This window comes from Jaculus jaculus, chromosome 9 (assembly GCF_020740685.1).
Source record: "Jaculus jaculus isolate mJacJac1 chromosome 9, mJacJac1.mat.Y.cur, whole genome shotgun sequence".
In the NCBI taxonomy this organism is placed as follows: Eukaryota; Metazoa; Chordata; class Mammalia; order Rodentia; family Dipodidae; genus Jaculus; species Jaculus jaculus.
This window is the reverse complement of record NC_059110.1, coordinates 119106755-119130317: the sequence shown is the minus strand read 5'-3', so window position 1 is coordinate 119130317 and position 23563 is coordinate 119106755. Positions and strand designations below refer to the sequence as shown.

Sequence of the window (23563 nt, the reverse complement as noted above, 5' to 3'; positions counted from 1 at the left end):
TACAAATCTTCATTTAGGGAAATTTTTCAAAGTTTAATGAAAAAGACTTAAATCAATCAATTATGTACACATGGGTAAGAAAAGGCGTCAGAACCCCCAGGGTTCTTCCCGAGAGTCACATAAACCCCATTAAATAGAAGCCACCCCAAATATGTCCAAATGAACAACGCAGGTGCACCGCCAGCTCTTTGATGCACAAGCTCCGTCTTCAGATCAGGTCGGCCACTGAAAAAGAACAGCAGTGGTAAGGACATGGGCAGACAGAAGCCCTGGCCCGGGCTCAAGAGGCTCACCAAAGGCCCCAACACCAGCCACCCGCCCCGCCTGGAGTCAGGTGCTCCTCAGATGCCAGCAACATACCATTCATGGGCATTTCGTCAATCTGGGTGGAATAGTACTGTTCAATGTCTCTGAGGATGCGGATGTCATCATTCTTTACAAAGTTAATTGCCACACCCTTCCGGCCATATCGACCTGATCTCCCGATTCTTTAAAATAAAACACTTTAGTAAACATGGGGGGGGGGGGGCACAAGGGGCGGGTCAGAAGCAAAGGAGGGAGGATGCCCACCTGTGAATGTACAGTTCTCTGTTGTTGGGCAGGTCATAGTTGATGATGAGGGACACCTGAGGTACGTCCAGCCCCCGCGCCCAGACGTCTGTGGAAATGAGCACTCGGCTGCAGAAAGACCAGAGGTCAGAACAGAACTGCCTCCACCACCATGCTGTGTAAGGTATCACCCAGACTAGGCCCTGTGCCTGGCAGCGTCAGGACGCCACCAGAAATCTTTGCACAAGGACCATTTACTCTACAACTTATGTGGGCTATGTGACATTAAAGTCTTAGAACTAACTTTTAAGCCAATCTCACATCAATCACTTGATTTTGACAAGGTAGAAACACTTTGCAAAAATTCCATGCATACTATCTGCACTAATTTTGGCTCACTGATTACACCATCTTCAAATCTGAGGTGTTTATGAGGTAGGGTCTCACGTTAGCTCAGGCTGGCCTGGAATTCAGTATGTAGTCTCAGGCTGGCCTCGAACTCATGGTGATCCTCCTACCTCTGCCTCCCAAGTGCTGGGATTAAAGAAAGGCATGCACCAGCACGCCTGGCTAAATCTGAGGCATGTGTCCCCTGGACACCTGAGAGATGGGTGGTTCAAACCAAGATGTGCTGTAGATGTGAAATACACAGCAAATTCAAAGACTATATGAAAACAATGCAAAAACAAAATGCCCTTCTTAATACTAACAATACTAACAACATGCTAAAGGGATGGTATATTGGGTTAATAAGTGTTGGGAGAGCTGGAGAGATGACTTAGCAGTTAAGGTGCTTGCCTGCAAAGCCTAAGGACTCATGTTTGACTCTCCAGGTCCCATGTAGGCCAGACACACAGTGACGCAAGTGCACAATGTTGCACATGTGCACAAGGGGGTACACACGTTTGGAGTTTGACTGCAACAGCCAGAAGCCCTGACGTGCCAATTCTCTCATTAAAAAAAAAAAGGCCGGTCTGTTGGACTTGCCTCAAAAAAAAGTGTTGAGAATAACCGCCACTTATTTATCTTCTTAAACATGATTGCTCAATTGTTTTTAAATTATGCAAGTAGCTAAACTTCCATTAATGCTGGCCTAGCAGCACTGGAAGTTAAGGGACGGGAGAATGAGAGGGAAGGTGCCAAGACCCAGGAATGGCCTCAAAGCCTCCTGGAGCCAGGAGGAGAATGGGCCAGAGAAGTGTGTCAGTCCAAGGTGGAAAGTGCCACAAGATGCCAACTGGAAACAATGAGATCCACATCTAGACACAGAATAGCAGTCGGCAAACAGATGCCACTCAAGAGAGTAAGAGGACTGGAAGCTACAGCCCAAGGCAATGGGCTACACTGGGAGAGCACTCAGTGGAGGCAGAAAGAACAGCCCCACCCCGAAATTTCTTCTCAGCAGGTGGCTGCTCAAGACCCCAGGGACACTCCAAGGAAAGAAAACACCTAAGTCAGATTGTGACAGATTGTAACAGGACATGAACACTCCTCACATGGACATGCTGCAGTGAAAAGAAATATCAGCTAATGTCATATAGAGCAAAAATATCTAGCCAGAACTCAAATATATGTTAAACCTTAGCGCTGTAATACATAATATAATATACACACAGATTCTCATGTTGTCTGGAGAGGCAGTGAGTGTAGTGACTGATAACATGCTAACAGTGTAATTTCCACAAGAAAAAGCATCAGAGAGGAAAAAGAACTTAAAACAACCAAATTAAGAAAAAGCGAAGAGAAGAGGTGAAAAAGATACTTGCAAGCTGATCAGTATGCACATTCAGTAAGTGAGTCGGAATAAAGGACCCACATAAGACGTGGATTAGCCAGCATGGTGGCATATGCCTGAAACCCCAGCAGGAAGGAGGCTAAGGTAGGAGGAGCCACAATAGCAACACAGAGAGCTTTCTCAAAACACAAAACCAAGAAGCTATCACCACCATGACTATCCAAAACCAACTCCATGTTGTTTCCAATCAGCATGAACAAGGACCCCTCTGTGGAACCACCAGGGGGCAGCCCACAAAGGTGGTAGGTGGGCATGCTTCTTCAGGACATTGTGAGATGGGTCCAAGTCTCCACCAGGAGACACTGAGTTTCTTTTTAAAAATGAACTACTCCATCTGTTTACTTATTTCAGAGCCTGTGAGGATGGGTGCACCAGGGCCTTCTGCCACTGCAAAAGAACTCCAGATGCATGCACCACTTTGTGTGCCTGGCTTTACGTGCATGCTGGGGAAAGGCACCTGGGCCGCTAGGCTTTGTAAGTACACACTGAGCTGTCTACTCAGCCCGAAGAAGGGCCTCACCTCCACGCTCCCCACCACCCAGTGACAAGACAACCAGGCAGGGAAGGAAGGGTGCAGGCAAGCAGGACACATCCCATCGAGGGACACACTGAACACTGCAAAAGATGGGGAACCAACTCACACAGTATCTGTTTCAAGTATCATGGGATCAAACCACCTTCGATTATAAGACAAGCAGGAGGCACAGTAACCAGGCCTGGGCTGAGGTACACCACACAAGCAGGCAAGCAGGGCGGTGTCCAGCACTGGCTGCTTTCTAAGAGTCAGCCCAGAGACAGCATCAACTACAATGCACTACAATAGCGCAGAGATCTCAACATAGCGGGCAGTGCCCTCGCCAGCACGAATCACATGGGTGCTAGAGCAAGCTGCCACCTACCTAGCGCCAGAGCGGAACTCCTTCATGATGGACTCGCGCTCCTTCTGGGGCATGTCTCCGTGCATGGAGGACACAGTGAAGTTGGCTTCTCTCATCTTCTCCGTCAGCCAGTCGACCTGCAGAGCGACCATCACACGCTATGTGGGACTCCCCTACCTAGCCAGGTGTCTCAGACAGCAGCTCTCAACAGATACTGGCTGCATGGGCAGAACACTCTTGCCCACCAAATGCTGGGGCTCCCCCCACATACTGATTCATTGGAGGAAACCCGTCTATTCTCATCTGAAATTCAAATTCCCATCATTCTGGATACAGCCTCACTCCTTGCTTCTTCAGGAAGGTTGTCAAGGGTTCCTGGCTCCACAGGCCACCTACAAATTCAAACTACTAGGTCTGGATCCCACCATAAACCGATAATAACCCAGTGTTTACAGGTGGAACCAACATCTACTTTTGTATTAAGATGAGGGCCCTACTATGCTACCTGGGCTGGCCTCAAACTCCTGCTTCAGCATCCTCAGTAGTATATGCCATCCCAATTGCCCTGGCAGCAGCTTTTTTGGAGATAAAATTTTACTAGGACACAATCAGGCTGTCCCCAGACACATGCTCTATGGCTGCATTCACACAGGATCCAGGAAGCAGGGCCTAAACCAGGCCCTGCACAGAGAAGCTCAGCCCCAGTCAGGAAGAGGCCAGTCCGCAGGCTCCCAAGGACGCTGCTACACAGTGAGGTGGCACACCTTCCTCTTGGTGTTGCAGAAGATGACCGCCTGGGTAATGGTCAACGTGTCGTAGAGGTCACAAAGGGTATCGAATTTCCACTCCTCTCTTTCCACTGCCACAAAAAACTGTTTGATGCCTTCCAAGGTCAGCTCATCACTGTGGACAAAGACCAACTGTTACATGTAACTCTTCTGACCACTGATGGGACTCGGGGGGAGAAAGACACCTCGAGAACCCTGTCACTTCTTCACGCAGGCCTGGATCCTGCACCTGCCACTTTCAACACGCTCCTCGGGGCACACTAACTTCGCACTGGAGCTCCCAAAGGAATCAAAGCGCCTAGCAGAGGAAGAACGAAGGTGGCCTTCACGCTTACCGCTTCACCAGGATGCGGATGGGGTCTGTCATGAACTTGTTAGTCATCTCCAGGATCTCGTGAGGCAGTGTGGCACTGATGAGAACAACTTGTGTGGCTGGTGGCAGGTACCTATACACATCGTAGATCTGCTCCTTGAAACCTGGGATGAGGCCAAGGCCAACAAAGGCTTTAAGACCGTACAGGGACAGCCACCCGCTCAATAGCATGCAGGCAAGTGCTCTCCATCCTCTCCCCAGTGCTAGGCATCCCACCCGCCCCCCCCACCCTCCCTACCACAAAACACCAAAATAGGAATTCTGTGTTTTCACAACCGCCCCAGACACACTTTCTCCACGAAGCCAACACTGTTCATATTCCAAACACTTCTGTCAGTTCCGGGCTGTGCGAACAAGAGCCAAGTCATGTTAGCACAGAATTCATTCTCGTTACTCTTACCTTTGTTCAGCATCTCGTCAGCCTCATCCAAAACCAACATCTTGATAGCACGTGTCCTTAAACTTCTGCGGCGAATCATATCTACGATACCAGATTTCAAAGAACTCACATGAGGCTACAAAGAGTCACTCCCACTGGTCCCTGAGGCCCCTCACAGCCTGCCACTGCTCCTGCAACTAGGGTCCCAGACGCAGACCCTACACAGCACAGGGGACCAGGAAGTGCCCATGTCCTTTACGTGCACCTCACAGGTAATACCCGCAGCACAAGTCCTGCTGACTGAGGTGCTTACCAAAGACACGCCCTGGTGTGCCCGCCACTACGTGCTGCCCGTAGTCCAGTTTCCGAATGTCTTCTCCAACGTTGGTGCCCCCAATACAGGCATGGCACTGAACGTTCATATAGTCCCCCAGAGCAAGCAGCCCCTGAGGCAAAACACGAGGTCACAACCAGGGTCAGACATAACTGAACCATACAAAAGGGCAGGTCATGTCTACTCCAGTTTGAAATAACCTCCAATTATAATTTATGCCACTATTTATATACCATAAACTAAAAATGATCCTCTTCCTCTTCCCTCTACAAAAATAAAGTTAATTTTGAGGATCTCTTACTACTAAAGCAATAGATGTTAAGTGCAGGGAAAGAATACAATTCACAGTCCTATCTGCCAACATTCCCAGCCTAAGATATTCTTCTTAAGCGTATTCTTAATATAAGAATAAAACCTTGGACTGGGTGATGAATCAGTTGAAGGCATTTGCTGTCAAAGCCTGCTGGTCCAGGTTCGATTTCTCAGAACCGACATAAAGTCAGATGCACAGTGTCTTATGCATCTTGAGTTTGTTTGCAGTGCCAAAAATAAAATCTTTATTAAAATGGATATTTTGTTGTTATAAAGACTTGCCTTTCTTTTCTTCGTTATTTGCAGTGCTGGGTCAGAACCTAGGGTCACATGCATGCTGGGCAAGCATTCTGCCAATAAACTATATGCCTAGGCCAAAAATTTATTTTTCTTTTCCTGAGGTAGGATCTGAATCTAGCCCAGGCCAACCTGGAATTCACTATGTAGTCTCAGGCTGACTTCGAACTCACAGTGATCCTATGTTGGCATCCCAAGAGCTGGAATTAAAAGCATGCACCACCATCACACTCAGCTAAAGATTTCATTTCTAAGACTGTAAAACAGCACTGAAAGCAATGAAGCTACAGTGAAAACTGGTAACAACCAGCAACTCATACGGTACACATTGTGCTTCAGCGCAGACTCAGGAAACAGCTGGTAGCATGCACAGGACTCTGAGCTCAGTCCCTAGAACTGCAAAAACCCAAGGGCTAGGGGTCAGGAAAAGCATTTTTAATGAAAAAAACAACATATATTACTTCCATCAGTCGGTCCTTTACAATGTGACACCACTATCTTTTGTTCTTGCTCTGCTGCGATCAACCCAGAGCCTTGCACATGCCAGGAGAGTGCTCTACCACCGAGCCATGGCCCAACCTGAGACCATCTTTCAACGTCTCACCTTTTGAATCTGTACAGCTAACTCTCTTGTTGGAGCCAAGATCAAAGCTTGGGTTTCTCGAACCTGATAGTGAAAGAGTTTTCAGCATTAAAAAAAAGCTAATGGACATATGCTAATTGTAGAAAATGAGTTTCACTGGGATACTGTATAAATCCATATTGTTCTTTGATCATATTCACTGCTACCCTTTCTCATACCCAATCCCCAGGCCCTTCCTCTTCCCAAATACTGATCCCACCCTTTCCACTTTTTCATGGCTTTTTATTTAAATCTGAATCTAACAGCATCCAACAGGAAGCATCCAGTACTGTCCAAGTCTGGCTTCCTGTCTAACATGATGCTGTTCCACCTCATGGCGTACAGTAATGAACACTCAAAGCTACTGTACTACTGTATCAATTGTGCTTCTCATTTCTAACAAAGCTAACCAAATATTAATGTTAAGCTGTAAACCCAGCAATAACTTATCACTCAGGATTCATGTGCAAGTAAGAATCTCTTGTATTTAATAACCAAGCTGGGTGAGATGGCACATGCCTAGCACTGGGGAGACTGAGGTAGAAGAACTGCTTTTGAGTTCAAGGGCAGCCTGGTCTACAGAGTGAATTCCAGGTCAGTCTGGCCCAGAGTGAGATCCTGACAATTTTTTTTAAACTTCCCTCCCAGTTCTCACAGAAAAGATTTCAGCTCAGATACAGGCGTTTGCAGTTCTCTCCCAGTGCTGAATCAGCGTAAGCACAGGGCTGTGTGTCCTGTGCTGTCACACTGTCCTGGCAGAAGAGAGTGTTCTCCCTCAACTACCGTGGTGGTGGGAGGGGCAGTTCACCTGGATGTCCAAACACTGGAGGACTGAGATACTGAAGGTGGCCGTCTTGCCTGTGCCAGACTGAGACCTGCACAAGAAAGCAGACAGTGAGACCAGAAGGGCAGCTGCCGTCCTCAGCCTATGACTGGCCCAGCAGTGCTAAGGGCCAGCTCCAGAAACACGTAGAGCGAGACGCCCCTCCACCCAAAGCTGCAAGGCCATGGGACTCAGGCAGTCACAACCCCTAAATCTCCAGTGAGTGAGGACAGTGGCTGTTACTTCTTCACCAGGGGAATCAATGAGAACAAAACCCCATGTGCTCAATGAAACAAAGCAAATCAGCCAAACAAAATAGAACCCCAACACTTCCATGGTTGAGGACACAAAAATAAAAGCCACTTGGGCTGGGGGAGAACTGGCGCAGAGTGTACACACAGACCTGACTCTCCCAGCTCTCCACCAGACTGCGCTACTGATCCAGTTCACCTCTCCACACCCAACTTACTGTGCGATGACATCTCTCCCTTTAATTATCTGTTTGATAGCTCGCTGTTGGATTGCTGATGGCTTTTCAAAACCTGTAAATACAAGCAGAAAAAGTTAGTTATCACCACTGTGACAGCATTAGAACTACTGTGAGGTCCTCAGGGCACACAGTCTCCCAGCCCATGCCCCCAGCCTAACCCAATATTCAAGACACAGGGGCCAAATGTGTCTTTACACTTAGAAGCCAGGCATTACCTGTGCACACAACCTATCTGCAAAGAAGTGTCAGGTGCACCATGTACAGAAACCCTAGTTCTGTTTTAAAAGTCTCAGCTGGCTTTGGTGGCTCACATCTATAAGTCCCAGGACTTGGGGAAGCTAAGGTAGGACTGCCCTGAGTTCAAGGCCAACCTGAGTTAAAGATCCTGCCTTGAAACAGAAAGAAATCTTTCAGACACACACATCTAGAAATGTGGCCAGCAAAATGCCTTAGTGAGCCCTTCTGTACAGCGGGATGGGAGAGTGCCTTGCCTTTCACTTCAGCTTTCCTTGTAAGGTTTGACTTACCACAACTAGACTACACTACTTTCTTTTGCCTTTGGTGACACTGGGAGGTTGAACCTAAGGTCTCACACACATGCTAGTAAGTGCTCTGCCACTGAGCCATCCTGCCTGTTTTATTTTACAAGCAAGCACCTTTAATCACTGAGCCACCACCCCAGCATCAGCCTATTTGATTGTAGGGAAACAGTCTTTTTTTTTTTTAAGGCAGAATCTCACTGTAGGTCAGGTTGACCTGGAACAACTCACTCTGTCCCTCCAGATTGGCCTTGAACTCACAGCACTCCTACTTCAGCTTCCCAGAGGATGGGATTAAAAGCATGTGCCTCCACACTCAGCACCTGGGAGGCAGAGGTAGGAGAATCACCATGAGTTCAAGGTCAACCTGGATAAGAGAGATACCACCTCAGCAGGGGAGGGGGAAGTGTGCACCACAACACCCAGCTTTCCACACTACTTTTTAAATTAAAAAAATAAAAAATAGGGGCCAAAGAGATGGCTTAGTGGTTAAGGTACTTGCATTCAAAGCCAAAGGACTTCCCCAGTAGCCATGTAAGCCAGATGTACAAGGTGGTGCATGCATGTGGAGTTCATGTGCAGTGGCTGGAAGCCCTGGTGCACCCATTCTCTCTCCCTCTCTCTCCCTCTCTCTGTCTCACACTGCCTCTTACCCATTCTCAAATAAATAAATAAAAAATAAAATAAAAATAGGGGCTGGGGTGATGGCTCAGTGGTTAAGAGCACTTGTTTACAAGGCCTAATGGCCACATGCACAAAGTGGCGCATGCATCTGGAGTTCATGTGCAGTGCCAAGAGGCCCTGGCGTGCCCTTTCTCTGCTTGCAAATAAGTAAACAAAAATAGTTTTAAAAATAAGGAGCCAGGTGTGGTGGCACACACCTTTAATCCCAGCACTCAGGAGACAGAGGTAAGAGGATGTGCCATGAATTGGGGCCAGCCTGGAACTACAGAGACATCATACATAGCTGGGTGGGGTGGCACACACCTGTAATCCCAGCACTTCGAAGATGAAGAAAGGAGGATCAGGAGTTCAAGCCTGACCTGGGCCACACGTGGATTCTATGACCAGCTTGAACCACATTCAACACTGTCTAAAAAAGGACGGGGCCGGGCGTGGTGGCGCACGCCTTTAATCCCAGCACTCGGGAGGCAGAGGTAGGAGGATCACCAAGAGTTCAAGGCCACCCTGAGACTCCATGGCGAATTCCAGGTCAGCCTGAGCCAGAGTGAGACCCTACCTCAAAAAAGAAAAAAAAAAAAAAAGGATGGGGAGGGACAGAGAGGGAGAGGAGGAAGGAAGGTAGGTAGACAAACCCAGTAATGCTGCAGTCAATCTCTTTCCTACTAGCTAGCGCTGGCTCTCCAGGGTACTGCGTCTGCACAGTGCGCAAAGTGGGGTGTCCAACACTGTTCTGCCTCGACTCAGCACCACCTCTCCTGCTGGGCCACTGAGGAGACTATCTCAAAGGACTTGAGCACTTTCCAAATGAGTGTATTAAACTTTACACAAAAAGCTGCAATTTATTTTTGTAGTCCTTAAATATGAAGCACAATTTCCCATCTCAACACAAAGGCAACTACAACAAATGGTTTAAACTCTTTAAGAAGATGTGCTTGTGGGTGGGAAATAAGCAAGTGCACCCCAGGGCAGGGGGATCCTGGTTTCAGACAGGCAGGCAGGTCTTGGGTGCAGGGCTTTTGTCACCCCTCATTCCCTCAGCAGTTTTTCTTCACTCTCTAAACTGTCCCTACATGGGTAAATGTTAGATAAATAAACAGCATTCTAGTCCCGGTACCTCACTTGAATGTCTGTACTCCAAGCATCTCTCACTGTCACCTTCCCAGGATTCCAATTTAATACACAAACCGCCTCTCTGGCATCCCCAACCAGACCAAGACACATCTCCCATTCTGCCTCCCTCGAATGCGACCTAAGCAGATGTCTACAGCGTCACTCAACAGGTCATTCAAAAATACCCAGGAATGCAGTTTTGGCCCTGGTTCATCTGTCACCAGCGAACACAAGCTCTACGTAGTCCATGGCCACTAAACATCACCATCTCTCCTTTGTCAGGAGTCATCTCCCTGCCTCCCATGATGCCATACTTCAAACTACAAATCCAGACACCAAAATAAACTTCAACTGTAAACATGACCTAAACCCCCCAGTGCCTTCCTCACTTGTGTCTAGGGACAACTTTCAAACCCTCCGACCCTCTCTCCAAGCTGGGCCCTGCAATCTCATGCCACGGGCTCCTCTCCGTTCTGGGAACGCCAGCTAAGAGCTGTGCTCAAGCCCCAGGACCAGCTGTCCTCTCCCCTGATGGTGGTTCTTGCTTCCTGCGAGATCAAGCTACTCGATTTTAAGCCTCTCCTAACCACCCCCACTCTCTGCAGTCACCCAGCTAGATTTCCACAGCAACACCATTTCACATTTTCCGCCTCCCAAGGAAGAGGTTCGCCGGGTAATGCTTCCCCGCGCCAGTCGATGCCTCGCTCATGTTGCAGGGACAGTTATCTGCGGAGCGAGTGGCGGGCAAGTGCCGGGCAGACTCAGCAGCGGGCTCCGGGGCACAGGCGGGGTCGCACGTCGCAGGCTCCGGGGCCCGCGCTCCGGCCCGCGCCCTCACCGTACGCGTAGATCCCGCGCAGCAGGTCCTCCCGCAGGCCCATGGTGTCGAACGTGGGAGTCACGTCCACCTCCTCGCTGGTCTCGAACTCCACCTTGGTCATGTCCTCTTCCTTGAGCAGCCTCTTCCGCGCTGACCCGGAGTTCGCCATCGTCGCCGTGGCCGCCATGATCACGACCGTGCCGAGAGCCAGGCGCGCGTCGCAGCGGGAACCGGAAACAGGCCCCGCGCCGCGGACGCCACCAAGCGGAAGTGACGCACAGCGCGCGGGGGAGGGGCGAGGGGCGGGGCGTGCGCGCGTCTGCGCACGCGTAGGGGCGCGGCGTCTGGCGCGGTGCGCCGGGGCCGTTTTCGTAGCCGGGGAAAGCGCGGTGGCTGCCGGGAGAAGCGCTCCAGCTCTCGCGCTACCCGGAGCCCCCGCGAGATCTCGCGAGGGCGGGGCGTCGTGTATAAGCCCGGTTCCGCAGGGTGAGGGTTGTGTCCCTGAGTGTGGGTGGGTGGCCGCTCTTAGGTGCGCAGACCTGGCCCTTGGCCCGCAGTGGACGGTCAGCCCCGCGGCTACCCGAGCGCGCCCCGCCTTATGTTCCCTCCGCGTTGCCATGGTGACCACAGAGCGAAGATGCTGCGAGTGAGGCCAGGCACGGAAGTTGTCCCGGATGCCCGCCTTTGCTCGGCCTGAGCCACTGGACGTGCTGGCTGCTGCCGTCCTGCGGAGAGGGGAGTGCTGTGGGGGTGACACCTCGCCTGCCCGCTCATCCTAGACTTCCTTCAGTGCCAGTCTACACCGAGCCCTCCCAGTGCCTTTTTACTTAGTTATTTGAGAGACACAGATGGGAGCGCCATCACCTCTAGCCACTGCAGACGAACTCCAGACGGGTGCGCCACCTTGTGCATCCGGCTTCACATAGGTACTGGGGACTCGAACCTGGGTCTTCATGGCATGAAAGATACACTCCAGAAGGCATCCTTTCTTACACATCTTGAAGCAGGGTTGTATCTTTGTGTTTTAAAAGTTTTTTCGTGGGCTGGAGAGATGGCTTAGCGGTTAAGCGCTTGCCTGTGAAGCCTAAGGACCAAGGTTCGAGGCTCGGTTCCCCAGGTCCCACGTTAGCCAGATGCACAAGGGGGCGCACGCGTCTGGAGTTCGTTTGCAATGGCTGGAAGCCCTGGCTCGCCCATTCTCTCTCTCTCCCTCTATCTGTCTTTCTCTCCGTCTGTCACTCTCTAAAAAATGAACAAAAAATATTTTAAAAAATAAAAGTTTTTTCGTGGGTGCGGGTTTAAAACAGGACCTCCCACTGAACCTAACCTAAAGCTAAGCAAGCCCATGAGAATCCCTGTCTGCCTCTCCGGTACTGGGATTACTGGCACGAGCCACTATCCCCAGCATGTTACGTGGGCGCTGGAGTCCTCGGGCTTGCCCAATCACTACCCGCAGAGCCATCTCGCCCCCCAGCCTCCACTTGTTTGTTTTGCTTGTTTCTGAGAATGGAACACAAGGCCTTGTGCATACTAGAACCTTTCCGTGCTGCTGAGCCACACCCTCCTTCCTAGTAAACATTCTTTTGAGCCATGGCTTTTTCCCAGAGGCTTTTGAGAGCTCTCCTTTGTGACTGTTAATTTAGTTAGAACCTTTTATTGAGAAATCATGGGTTACAATGAGTCCATGGTGAACAAGTAATTGCCATCTCTGACAGCGGAGTTTCCTCTCTGGTGGAAGAATTTGTCCAGACCAGATAACTGAACAACTACACATGCTATTAAAGTATTAAATATTTATAAAGTGGACCTCCTTGAGACTTGAGAGAAAATGTAAACAAAAGTCCTGTGTCTTTCCACTCCACATGGGATTGCTGCATGTGCTCTAGGGGTTTCATAATCCATGTTATAACATTCAAGTGGATTCCAGTGACATGTAAACAAAGAATGTGAACGTCTCACAATGCCATACTGACTATTGGAATGATGTTAATGATAGTTAAAGCACACTGAGTTAATAAAGATGTATTTTATTTCACCTATTTGCTTTTACTTTATTAAATATAGCTACTAGAAAAAATTTAATTGGTTCCTTCTGGGATGTACTGCTTACCACATTTCTTACAATGCCTAGGTGTCCAAAGACTTTTTTTTTTTTTTGAGGTAGGATCTCGCTCTAGCCCAGGCTGACCTGGAATTCACTATGTCGTATCAGGGTGGCTTGAACCCACAGCAATCCTCCTACCTCTGCCTCCCAAGTGTAGGGATTAAAGGTGTGCGCCACCACGTCCAGCCAAAAGACACTCTTTTTACCACTGGTAGGCAGCTATAATCTGGACAACTAAGCATTAAGAACATGCCTAAGTCACTTGCTTTGTTTGTTAAGATATCTGCTCAGTACACCTACATATGTTGTATATGAGCATCTACTTAAAAAGTAATTCAGTGGGCTGGAGAAATGGCTTAGCAATTAAAGACACTTGCAAAACCTGCCAATCTGGGTTTAATTCTCAAGCCATAAACCAGACACAAAAAGTGGTGCAAGTGTCTGGTTGTTCATTTGCTGTCCAAGAGGCCCTGGCATGTACGTACACACACACACACACACAAACAAATAAATACCAAATTTTATTATTTGAGAAAGAGTAGGGGTGTGCTGGGGTCCTGTTGCCCCTGCAAACAAACTCCAGACACATGCACCATATTTTGCATCTGACTTTACGAGATTACTGGGGAATTGAATCTAGTCCTGCAGGCTTTGAAAACAAGTGTCTTTAACCATCTCCTCAACCCAAATATAATTTTATTTATTTATTTGATAGAGAAAGAGGGAGATAGAGAGAGCCTGGGCTACAGTGAGACCCTACCTTGGAAAAAAAAATAATAAAATAAAAATGAAAAGTGACTCTGGCTCAAAGTAAGATGAGTCAGAAGAGTGGCGGAGCCCAACACCTGAAGTTCCACTCCAGCCACTGCAGGAGAGCATATGGGGCGCGTTCATGTGCATACATCACACACAGAAGCAAAAATAAAGGCATTGCAAGGCTGGGCCTGGTGGCTCACACGTTGAATCTCAGCACTCAGGCACAGGCAGGAGGACCCAGAGTTTGAAGCCAGCCTGGGCTACATAGCGAGACGCTCTATGAGAACAATAAAAATGACAATGGAGGGCTAGAGGGATGGCTTAGCGGTTAAGATGTTTGCCTGCAAAGCCAAAGAACCCAGGTTCGATTCCCTAGGACCCACGGAAGCCAGATGCATCTGGAGTTCGTTTGCAGGGCCAGTGGTTGGAGGCCTTGGCGCGCCCATTCTCTCTGTCTCTTGTCTGTCTGTCTCTCTCTGACTCTTTCAAATAAAATTAATTAATTAATTAATTAAACCATAATGGGCAGCCCAGCCTAGCAATCAGAACACAATCCCACTGCTTAAACCATGAGATTAAGTTCAGTTCTTAGCAACTCAAGCACAGGGGCAAACACAAGTCTTGTCTTCCTATTTTGACAGGACGGTTCTGAGTTCCCTCCACAGTGACTACGCAACCCTGCACCCTGAGTCTTAAGGGAAGAAGCCTCCAGGTAGACAGGCCCTGAGCTCCCTGTCTGTGTCCAGCACCCCCACTTCCTAACCTGTTTATATATGGGGGAGAGACTTTATTCTCCAGGAGGCCAGGGCCAAGTCTGTTTAGCGCCTCACTGTTTCTTTCCATAACACGTGCAGCTGCTCAGTAAAAAGTTGCCAGCTATTAACTGCTCGTGGGCAGGGGCACACAAAAAAGACATCCCTGCGGCCGGACAGAGGCACTGAAAGCGCGTGCGCGCGCTATGGGGACATGGAGCAGCACTGGCAGATGCACCTCTCAGGAACCCATTTGCGCCCACAGGGTTCCTGGAGTGGGCCTGGGAAGATCAGAGGAGCTCCTCTTCAGGAGTGGGGGTGGGCTCACTCTAATCACTGGACAGAAGGCAATCCAATGAGCTGTCTCCAAAGGAGGACTTCCTGCCCATCACCAGGTAGGACGGGATCAACTCTTCGCCTCTCAAAGCTCCATCCTGCTGGAGCCTTGCACTATACTGAGCACTCCTGACCTCACCTAGCTGCCATCCTCTGTGTAGGAGCTGTTCTGAGTGTTGGGTTATGTGGGGTGAGAAGAGGGGGGGAAGGCACCTGCCTTTGCTGAATTTATATTCCAGAGACGAGCAAGACCCACAATGATCCCAAACCAGGCAATGTGTCAGTTGTGTAGTTACTGTGAGGCACGCAGAGCAGGGCAGAATGGCTGAGCGTCTAGCTTACCTGGTGTCTAGAAGAAAATGTCACTTGGTGAGGGACTTGTTCCCAGTTACAAGAAAGGACAGTAAATGCAAAGGCCCTGAACCTTCTGTCCCTGAGGAGGGGGGTTGGAGCAGAGTGAATGCAGGCAAGGTGAGAGCGATGGCGAGGAGGGAGGGAGCAGGGCCGCATCAGGCAGGTCTTACAGAATTCAAATGCACATGATTGCCACCCAGCCGCCTCCAGGTGTGTGTTGGGGGACATGAGCTCTGACACGTGGTATAGAAAGGTGACCTGGCTGCAGGGAGAGATGGGAGCGAGCTCGGGGCTGAGGCCCACTGTGGAGGTGGTGTGGTGTTTGCTGCCTGACTTCAGAGACACGGTGACAGGCGGGTTAGATGCTTCTGAAGGAGGTTGACAGGCCCCAGACAGGGCTGCTAGGGCTACAGGGGACAAAGATGTCTGGTGAGGGCAAGCTGGGTCATGAAATAGGGCAGCTGTGGGACCTCAATGCTAGGAATGGTGGGGGGGGGGCAGCAGGAGTTGTCTAACAGGTGTGGAGTTTCTCTTTGGTGTGAGAGAAATGTTCTAGAATTAGCCAGAAGTGGTGGGTGTATGACACTGTGACAACCAAATGCCACTGAATGCTTGGCTTGAAATGGCTCATCCCATGGGGCCTGAGGAGCCTGACCAGATGGATGGAAGGTGGAAGGTGTTCCATAGCACATGCCAGGGGCAGCTCTGAGAAGCAGCAGGAGTGGCCAGTTCTGCCTGCTCTGTGGAAAGAGCAGCTTCCTGCCCTGCCCTGGACCACTCCCCACCACCGCCCTGCTTGGTACCTACAGATCGGCAGGGAGCCAGTGCCCACATACAACAGAGGAAGGAGGAATAGTACCCCCACCTACTCGGCTTTCCAGCTGAGATTTTTGAGAAGTTATTTAGAATGTCTTACAGAAATGCTCCCAGCCCTGAGTGACAAGGAGAGGAGGCATGCGACATGCCAATCCTCACACAGCCCTCCTGGCTCTTACACCTCCCCAGTGTTCATCGCCATCTACAAAAAGGATTTTCTCTGGAGCTGGAGAGATGGCTTACGGGTTAAGGCACTTGTCTGTGAAGCCTAAGAACCTAGGTTCAATTCCCCATTATCCACACAAGCCAGATGCACAAGGTGGCACATGCATCTGGAGTTCATTTGCAATGGCTAGAGGACCTGGTATGCCCATTCTCTCCCCCCACCCTCTCTCTTATAAGTAAATAAATAAAATATAAAGATTTGTGTGTGATGGCACGTGCCTTTAAAAAACAAAGAATTTTCTCTGACCAAAGGTAAGAGCAGGACTGATCTATGGGTGGAAATGTGAATAAGAATATATATAACACTTGGGCTGGAGAGATGGCTTAGCAGTTAAGTGCTTGCCTGTGAAGCCTAAGGACCCCGGTTCGAGGCTCGGTTCCCCAGGTCCCACGTTAGCCATATGCACAAGGGGGCGCACGCGTCTGGAGTTCGTTTGCAGAGGCTGGAAGCCCTGGCGCGCCCATTCTCTCTCTCTTCCTCTATCTGTCTTTCTCTCTGTGTCTGTCGCTCTCAAATAAAAAAAAAAAAGAATATATATAACACTTCATGAATTTGTGTGTCATCCTTGCATAAGGGCCATGCTAATCTCTGGATCTTACCAGTTTTCTAGTATATGTGCTGCCTAAGTGAACACGTTTTTTAAAAAGTTTTTAAAAAATATTTATTAATTTGCAAAGCAGGGAGAAAGAGAGAATGGGCACACTAGGGCCTGTATCCAGTGCAAACAAACTCCAGAAGCATGCACCACTTAGTGCCCTGGCTTCACGTGGGTAATGGGGGAATCAAACCTGGGTTCTTAGGCTTTGCAGGCAAGTACCTTAACCACTAAGCCATCTCACCAACCCCACTTAAAACATTACTTATTGGGCTGGAGAGATGGCTTAGCGGTTAAGTGCTTGCCTGTGAAGCCTAAGGACCCCGGTTCAAGGTTCGATTCCCCAGGACCCACATTAGCTAGATGGATAAGGGGTGCATGTGTCTGGAGTTCATCTGCAGTGGCTGGAGGCCCTGTCGCACCCATTCTCTCTCTCTATCTGCCTCTTTCTCTCTGTCTATTGTTCTCAAATAAATGAAAAATAAACAAAAAAATTTTTTAATTAATTTATTTATTTGCAAGCAGAAAGAGAAAGAGAGAGAGAGAGAATAGGCATGCCAGAGCCTCTAGCCACTGCAAATGAACTCCAGAAGCTTGCACCACTTAGTGCATCTGACTTTATGTGGGTACTAGGGAATAGAACCCGGGTCGTTAGCCTTTGCAGGTAAGTGCCTTAACTGCTGAGCTATCTTCCCAGCCCCCCTTTTATTTTTTATTTTGAGACAAAGTCTTGATAGTTGGCTAGCCTAGAACATGGGAAGTAGAATAGGCTGGCTTAGAACTTGAAACAATGCTCCTGTCTCTCTCTCTCTCTCTCTCTGTCTGCCTGCCCAGGCTGGTAGTCTGGAACTGGTGATCCTCCCACCTTAGCCTTTTTATTTTAAGTTTTATTATTTATTTATTTATTTATTAGAGACAGAGAGGGGGAGAGAGAGTGAGAATGGGTGCACTAGGACCTCTAGCCACTACAAACAAACTCCAGACACATGTGCCACCATGTGCATCTGGCTTATGTGGGATCTGGATAATCGAACTTGTGTTCTTAGGCTTCACAGGCATGCATCTTAATCACTAAGCCATCTCTCCAGCCCCACCTTAGCCTTTTTGAGTGCTGGAACCCTAGGCATGTGCCGTTACACCAGCTTATTGTGTTATTTTAAGAACAAAGACTTAGTGGGCTTTTCACCTCTATCATGCTTCCCTGGCTCCCTCTTTCACTTGGCATGACAGCGTTTCTTTGTATTTGCTATATCTAGAACTTTCTATGCACCAAAGGTGGTGAGATGAACCTTCCCACTATAAGGTGGGAACTTTTTCTCCCTTATTTTATTTTATTTTTTTTATTGACAACTTCCATGATTATAAACAATAACCCATGGTAATTCCCTCCCTCTCCCCACTTTCCCCTGTGAAACTCCACTCTCCATCATATCCCCTCCCCCTCTCAATCACTCTCTCTTTTATTTTGATGTCATGATCTTTTCCTCCTATTATAATGGTCTTGTGTAGGTAGTGTCAGGTACTGTGAGATCATGGATATCCAGGCCATTTTGTGTTTGGAGGACACGGTGTAAGGAGTCCTACCCTTCCTTTTGGCTCTTACATTCTTTCCACCACCTCTTCCACAATGGACCCTGAGCCTTGGAAGGTATGATGGAGATATTTCAGTGCTGAGCACTCCTCTATCACTTCTCAGCACCATGATGTCTTCTGAGTCATTCCCAGGTCACTGCCATACGAAAAGAGAAGCTTCTCTAACCAAAAGTGAGAGCAGCATTAACATATGGGTATAAATATTAAGAGAGAAGTGCTTACTGGGCAGTTTGGTGAGCATAGTGTACACATTTAACCAGACACCAGCAGACATTACACACCTAGGGCTCATGACTACCCCTATTGTAGTTTTCAGTATCAGGGATGTATTCTCTCCTGTGGAGCAAGCCTCCAGTCCAATTAGAGAGCAGTTGGTTTTCCCCATAACAGACATGCCACTATTGCACCCATTGGCTCATTTGGCCTGGCTGGCCAATTATAAGGCTTGCAGTGTCCACTCTTGGCTACCTTCATTGGTGATTTCTCTCTCTCCCACCGAACTGCATGAAGCATAGCTTTTTCTACTTTCTGTCAGCTGGTCTACAGGGAGGAGGTTTTCAGCTTAGCTCCAGCAGGATTTCTCAGTGAGCTCACAGCCCAAGTATGTGGAGTTTCCAGCAATAGGGTCTTACCATCTATTCCTGGTGGGAAACCATACGGGCAATGGCCTGTAGTGTTTTGGGGGCATCAGGGACCTCCCTGGCCAACAACTCACTGGAAGGTATCCCATCCCTGGCACTGAAAATTTTCTAGTAATAAGCTATGGCTTCTGAGTGTTCCATTGTCCAAAAAAATAGGTTTTCATATGATTTACTTATATCCTCTTAAATTTTGATTAGCCCTCCCTCCACCTTTCCTTTACTCAATCTTTTCCCCTGATTTCACTTAGACCTTTTCAGCCCCATTAATCTGTTCTTCTACTTATGTATATACAATGCCATCCTATTAAGTCCCCCCTCCCTCCCTTTCTATTCCCTTTATATCTCCTTTCTGGCCTCTGCTACTGAGTTTTCTTCCTACTCACACAGAAGTCCAATCATTGTAGCTAGGATCCACATGTGAGAGAGAACATGCGACGTTTAGCTTTCTGGGCCTGGGTTACCTCACTTAGTATAATACTTTCCAGATCCATCCATTTTCCTGAAAATTTCATAATTTCATTTTTCTTTACTGCTGAGTAGAACTCTATTGTGTAAATGTGCCACATGTTCATTATCCACTCATCAGTTGAGGGGCATCTAGGCTGGTTCCATTTCCTAGCTATTGTGAATAGAGCAGCAGTAAACATGGTTGAGCAAGTATCTCTAAGGTAGTGAGACGAGTCCTTAGGATATATGCCTAGGAGTGCTGTAGCTGGGTCATATGGTAGATCTATTTTTAGCTGTCTCAGGAACCTTCACACTGATTTCCACAATGGCTGGACTAGATTGCATTCAAGGTGGGGACTTTTAAGCTGGCAATTTGAGAAGCGACTAGATTGCATTCAAGGTGGGGACTTTTAAGCTGGCAATTTGAGAAGCCTGAGGACGCAGGGTTCAAACAACCTGTCAAAGGGCAGCGATGTATAGCGCTGTGTTGACCTCATGCTCTTGGCAGAGCGATGGCAGCCTCCTCCTCACTCACTGGAGGACCAGCTCCGTGACCTGGGGAATCCTGACCGTCGTCCCACTCAGGCAGGAGATGATGAGCATCCTTCCATCCTGATCTGTGTCTGCAGCACTGAGGACCAGGCACCCAACCCAGGCTTCCTGGTTCACCAGCCAATGTTTACAGAACTGTCCCGGGGCGGGGTTGAATAGAGAACAAGAAAGACTAGAATTCTTGGTCTCTGGAAGTTATAGGCTGGTAGTGGGAAGGCAGGCAAGAAACCAGAACACAGACTGGGGCAGGCAAGTCTGTCCCAGAGAAGTAGAATGGTGCAAGGGGGAGGGAGAACCAAGACGAGAAGTCTGCGGTTTTTGGTTGGTTGGTTAATTTTTTTTTTTTTTGGTTGGTTAATTTTTTATTTTTATTTTTCAAAGTAGGGTCTTGTTCTAGCCCAAGCTGACCCAGAATACATTACGTAGTCTAAGGCTGCCCTTAAGCTCACAGAGATCCTCCCACCTCTGCCTCCTCAGTGCTGGGATTAAAAGCGTGCACCACCCTGCCCTGCTTAAGTCTGCAGTTTTAAGTAAAACATTCAGAAGAGGCCTGTCTAGGAAGGTGGCCCTTGAGTGGCATCCAACAGAGGCAAAGGAAACTGTTGCTGGCAATAGGAATAGCAAGTGCAAAGGCCAGAGCAGGAGCATGCCCCAAGCCAAAGATGGCCGGTGGGGGTGGGGGGGAGGTGGCTGCGTCCAGAGCAGGTGGGAGGCGCTCACCACAGGCAGCAGGGAGCCAAGGAGCACAGGCTGTCCGGCCTCGGGCTGCGCGTGGAAGTGGCCAGTCCTCCCCTGCTTTCATCACTGTTGCTGTGTGCCCTGCCAAGTGCTGGCAGTGGGGGTTCAGGGGTCCCTGCAAGGGTCCAGGGAGGTGGATCAGGAAAAGCAGTGAAGTGATATGATTCTAGAAATACCAAAGAACCAAGGCTTTTGTTGAAGCCCAAATCCTAGTTAATCTTAGATTGGAATTATAATTTCTCATGGGAACCAGGAAGGCCCGGAAATTATCTTAAATCCTCTAAAGGTCTTTCCAAGGAGACGCTTGGATGAACTAGGCTGACTTGGTCACAGGGAAAACTCCAGCCTGAAGCCCTCCTCCCGCACATGCCCTCACGCTGCCTTCCATGGTGCAGCCAGAAGCCTGGCATTTCTCAACAGATGACCTCAACTCTCACATCAGCCAATCAGTCCAAGGAGGGAAGGCACTAGCCCTTCACCTGTGCGTGGAAGCCTCAGATATAAGGCCCTGCTTCCGTGGGCAGAGTGCCCAGATGGCTATGCCCGTCTGACCTGCTCATCGGCTGCTGTTCAGCCCAGCCCGAGACTAAGACACCCGACCATCACTGAATCAAGAGAGGAAGGCAAGTGCACCGAGTCCGTCGGGAGACAGCCAGTCCCCATGCCAGAGGGAGGTGGACAGGTCAGGGCAGGGCACCAGTGGGAGAGGAGCTGTTTCCTTCCTCATCTGGAGGGGAGGTGCTGTTCGGGAAAGAGGAGAAAACAGCTCTTCTCACCACGCTCGGTTAAAGTTCTGGCACATTCTCTAGCTGCTGCCTTCCACTGTACAGCCGTGTGGGCTAGATGATGAAAAGAAAGCGGGGATTTCCACTTGCACACCCTGGCTGCTGTATGGAATGGAGGGGAACGCGGTCTCTGGAGTCAGGGGCCCAGTGTTTAATGAAGATGAGGAAGGGGCCACTAGATACTCCATCCCAGGGATGCAAGGGAGGGTCCTCCCTTCTGTAATTGGTGACATTCTCATCTGCTGCAGCCCCTAACCTTCTCTTGTCCATCCTGGAGTGTGTGAGTGTGTGTGCAAGTATACACATGTTTTCTCCCCACTAACTTCCCAGGCAAGAGGCTGGGCCTTGGGGGTCTGAAAAGAAGGCTGACAAGAGGGAACTCCAGGATGCATGCCCAAAGGCTCCCTTAGATTTGGGCAGGGTGAGAAGTTTCTAGAGAGCTGAGGTTACCCTGAGGGTGCTATGGGACAAATATTCTTTCCTATCCAGACTAAACCCTATCTAACCTGGAGGCGAGTTACTTTCTGTTTGTTTTCTGACATGGAGGCTTGCTCTGCTGTCCAGGCTGGCCTCCAGCTCCTGAGCTCAAGGAGTCTTCCAAGTATCTGGAACCACACCCAGCTCGCCCCGTGCACCTGCATGTGTGTGCGTGTGTTGTGAATGGAACCTAGGGCCTCACGTATGCTTGGCAAGTGGTCTACCACTGAGCTGTACTCAGCCCTAAGCAACACTTTCCTGTTTCATGGGTTTGCTCTTATTTTTGGTGGTGGTGGTGTTTTGTTTTTGAGACTGAGGCTCATGTAGGCAGGCTTCCAACTTACTGTGTAGCTGAGGATGGCCTGGAACTTGTGAGCCTCCTGTTTCCATTTCCCAAGCACCAGAATTACAGGCATGCACCACTGTGCCTGGCCCTCCTAGTTTCTGGTTACCATTTGGCAATATGTGGCAAGGGCCTGCTCCTCCCAGGGCAGCCTGGGTTGCATTCGCGTGCACCCTTAGCCCAGGTCCCAGGTCTGGGCACAGCTGGGGTCTCGAAAGCTCTGACTTTCCAGTTAACCAGAACAAAGGTGGCATCAACCCCCTGCCTGGTCTGCTGCCCCTTGACCCTACACTTAGGATTTATGTATTTATTTATTTGAGAGAGAGAAGGGGCTAATGTGCTAGGGCCTCCAGCGACTGCAAACAAACTTCAGACGCGTGCACCGCCTTGTGCGTCTGGCTTACATGGGTCCTTTGGCTTTGCAGGCAAACGCCTTAACCGCTAAACCGTCTCTCCAGCCCTACACTTACGGATTTTATTGTTCTATGAAACGACTTTATGGTTTTAGTGAACCCATATTTGCTTGTTGTAAAAATTTGATCAAAATAGAAAAAAGGGACAGATTTCTTAAAATTATAGTGCATTCTAGAATTTCTATGTTATTATCCCCTGCCTCACACACACAGGCAGACAGGTGGATTGGACAGATAGATGGAGGGATACAGAGACTGAACAACTAACTGCTAGACATGAGAGACTAGTATTTTCTGGGAATGTGACATGGCTGTGGATGTGACTCAAAGCGTGTTTGCCAGGTGCGCACAAAGCCCTGGGTTCGGTTTGCAGCACCACATACATGGTGTGGGATAATACACAACTGTAATCCCAGGACAAGGATCAGGAGTCAAGATGATCCTTGGTAAAATACTGAGTCTTACACCAGCCTAAAGGCTGCAAGGATGGCTCAGCAATTAAAGACACTTGCTTGCAAAGCCTACTGGCCCGAGTTTGATTCCCCAGTACCCATGTAAAGCCAGATGCACAAAGTAGTACATCTATCTAGAGGTTATTTGCAACATCAAGAGGCCCTGGCACACCCATATATTTTCTCTCGTCACAAATAAATATATTAAAAATAAATGAACATGCCTGGGCATAGTGGCACTAGCCCTTAATTCCAGCACTCAAAAGGCAGTGGTAGGAGAACTCTCACGAGTTTGAGGCCAACTTGGAACTAAAGTGAGATTCAGGTCAGCCTGTGCTAGTGAAACCCTATCTCAAAAAAAAAAAAAAAAAAAAAAATATATATATATAT

General features: G+C 48.9%; 1 protein-coding gene and 1 non-coding gene across 2 annotated transcripts; both read right to left on the bottom strand.

Moving 5' to 3' along the window:
* Positions 1-12: 12 nt before the first annotated feature.
* Eif4a3 (eukaryotic translation initiation factor 4A3) lies at positions 13-11028 on the bottom strand. Its single transcript, XM_045159747.1, has 12 exons — positions 10812-11028; positions 7620-7692; positions 7136-7202; positions 6310-6372; positions 5076-5208; positions 4784-4864; positions 4346-4487; positions 3987-4125; positions 3244-3359; positions 571-678; positions 361-488; positions 13-225 (listed from the first exon to the last, which is right to left on the bottom strand). Exons 1-12 carry the CDS (start codon positions 10978-10980, stop codon positions 209-211), a joined length of 1236 nt encoding a protein of 411 aa, XP_045015682.1. The 5' UTR covers positions 10981-11028; the 3' UTR covers positions 13-208.
* A 5637-nt stretch (positions 11029-16665) lies between these two features.
* Positions 16666-16771, bottom strand: LOC123463803. The gene has a single exon (XR_006639186.1). It is a non-coding gene; the product is annotated as a U6 spliceosomal RNA (small nuclear RNA).
* Positions 16772-23563: the final 6792 nt, after the last annotated feature.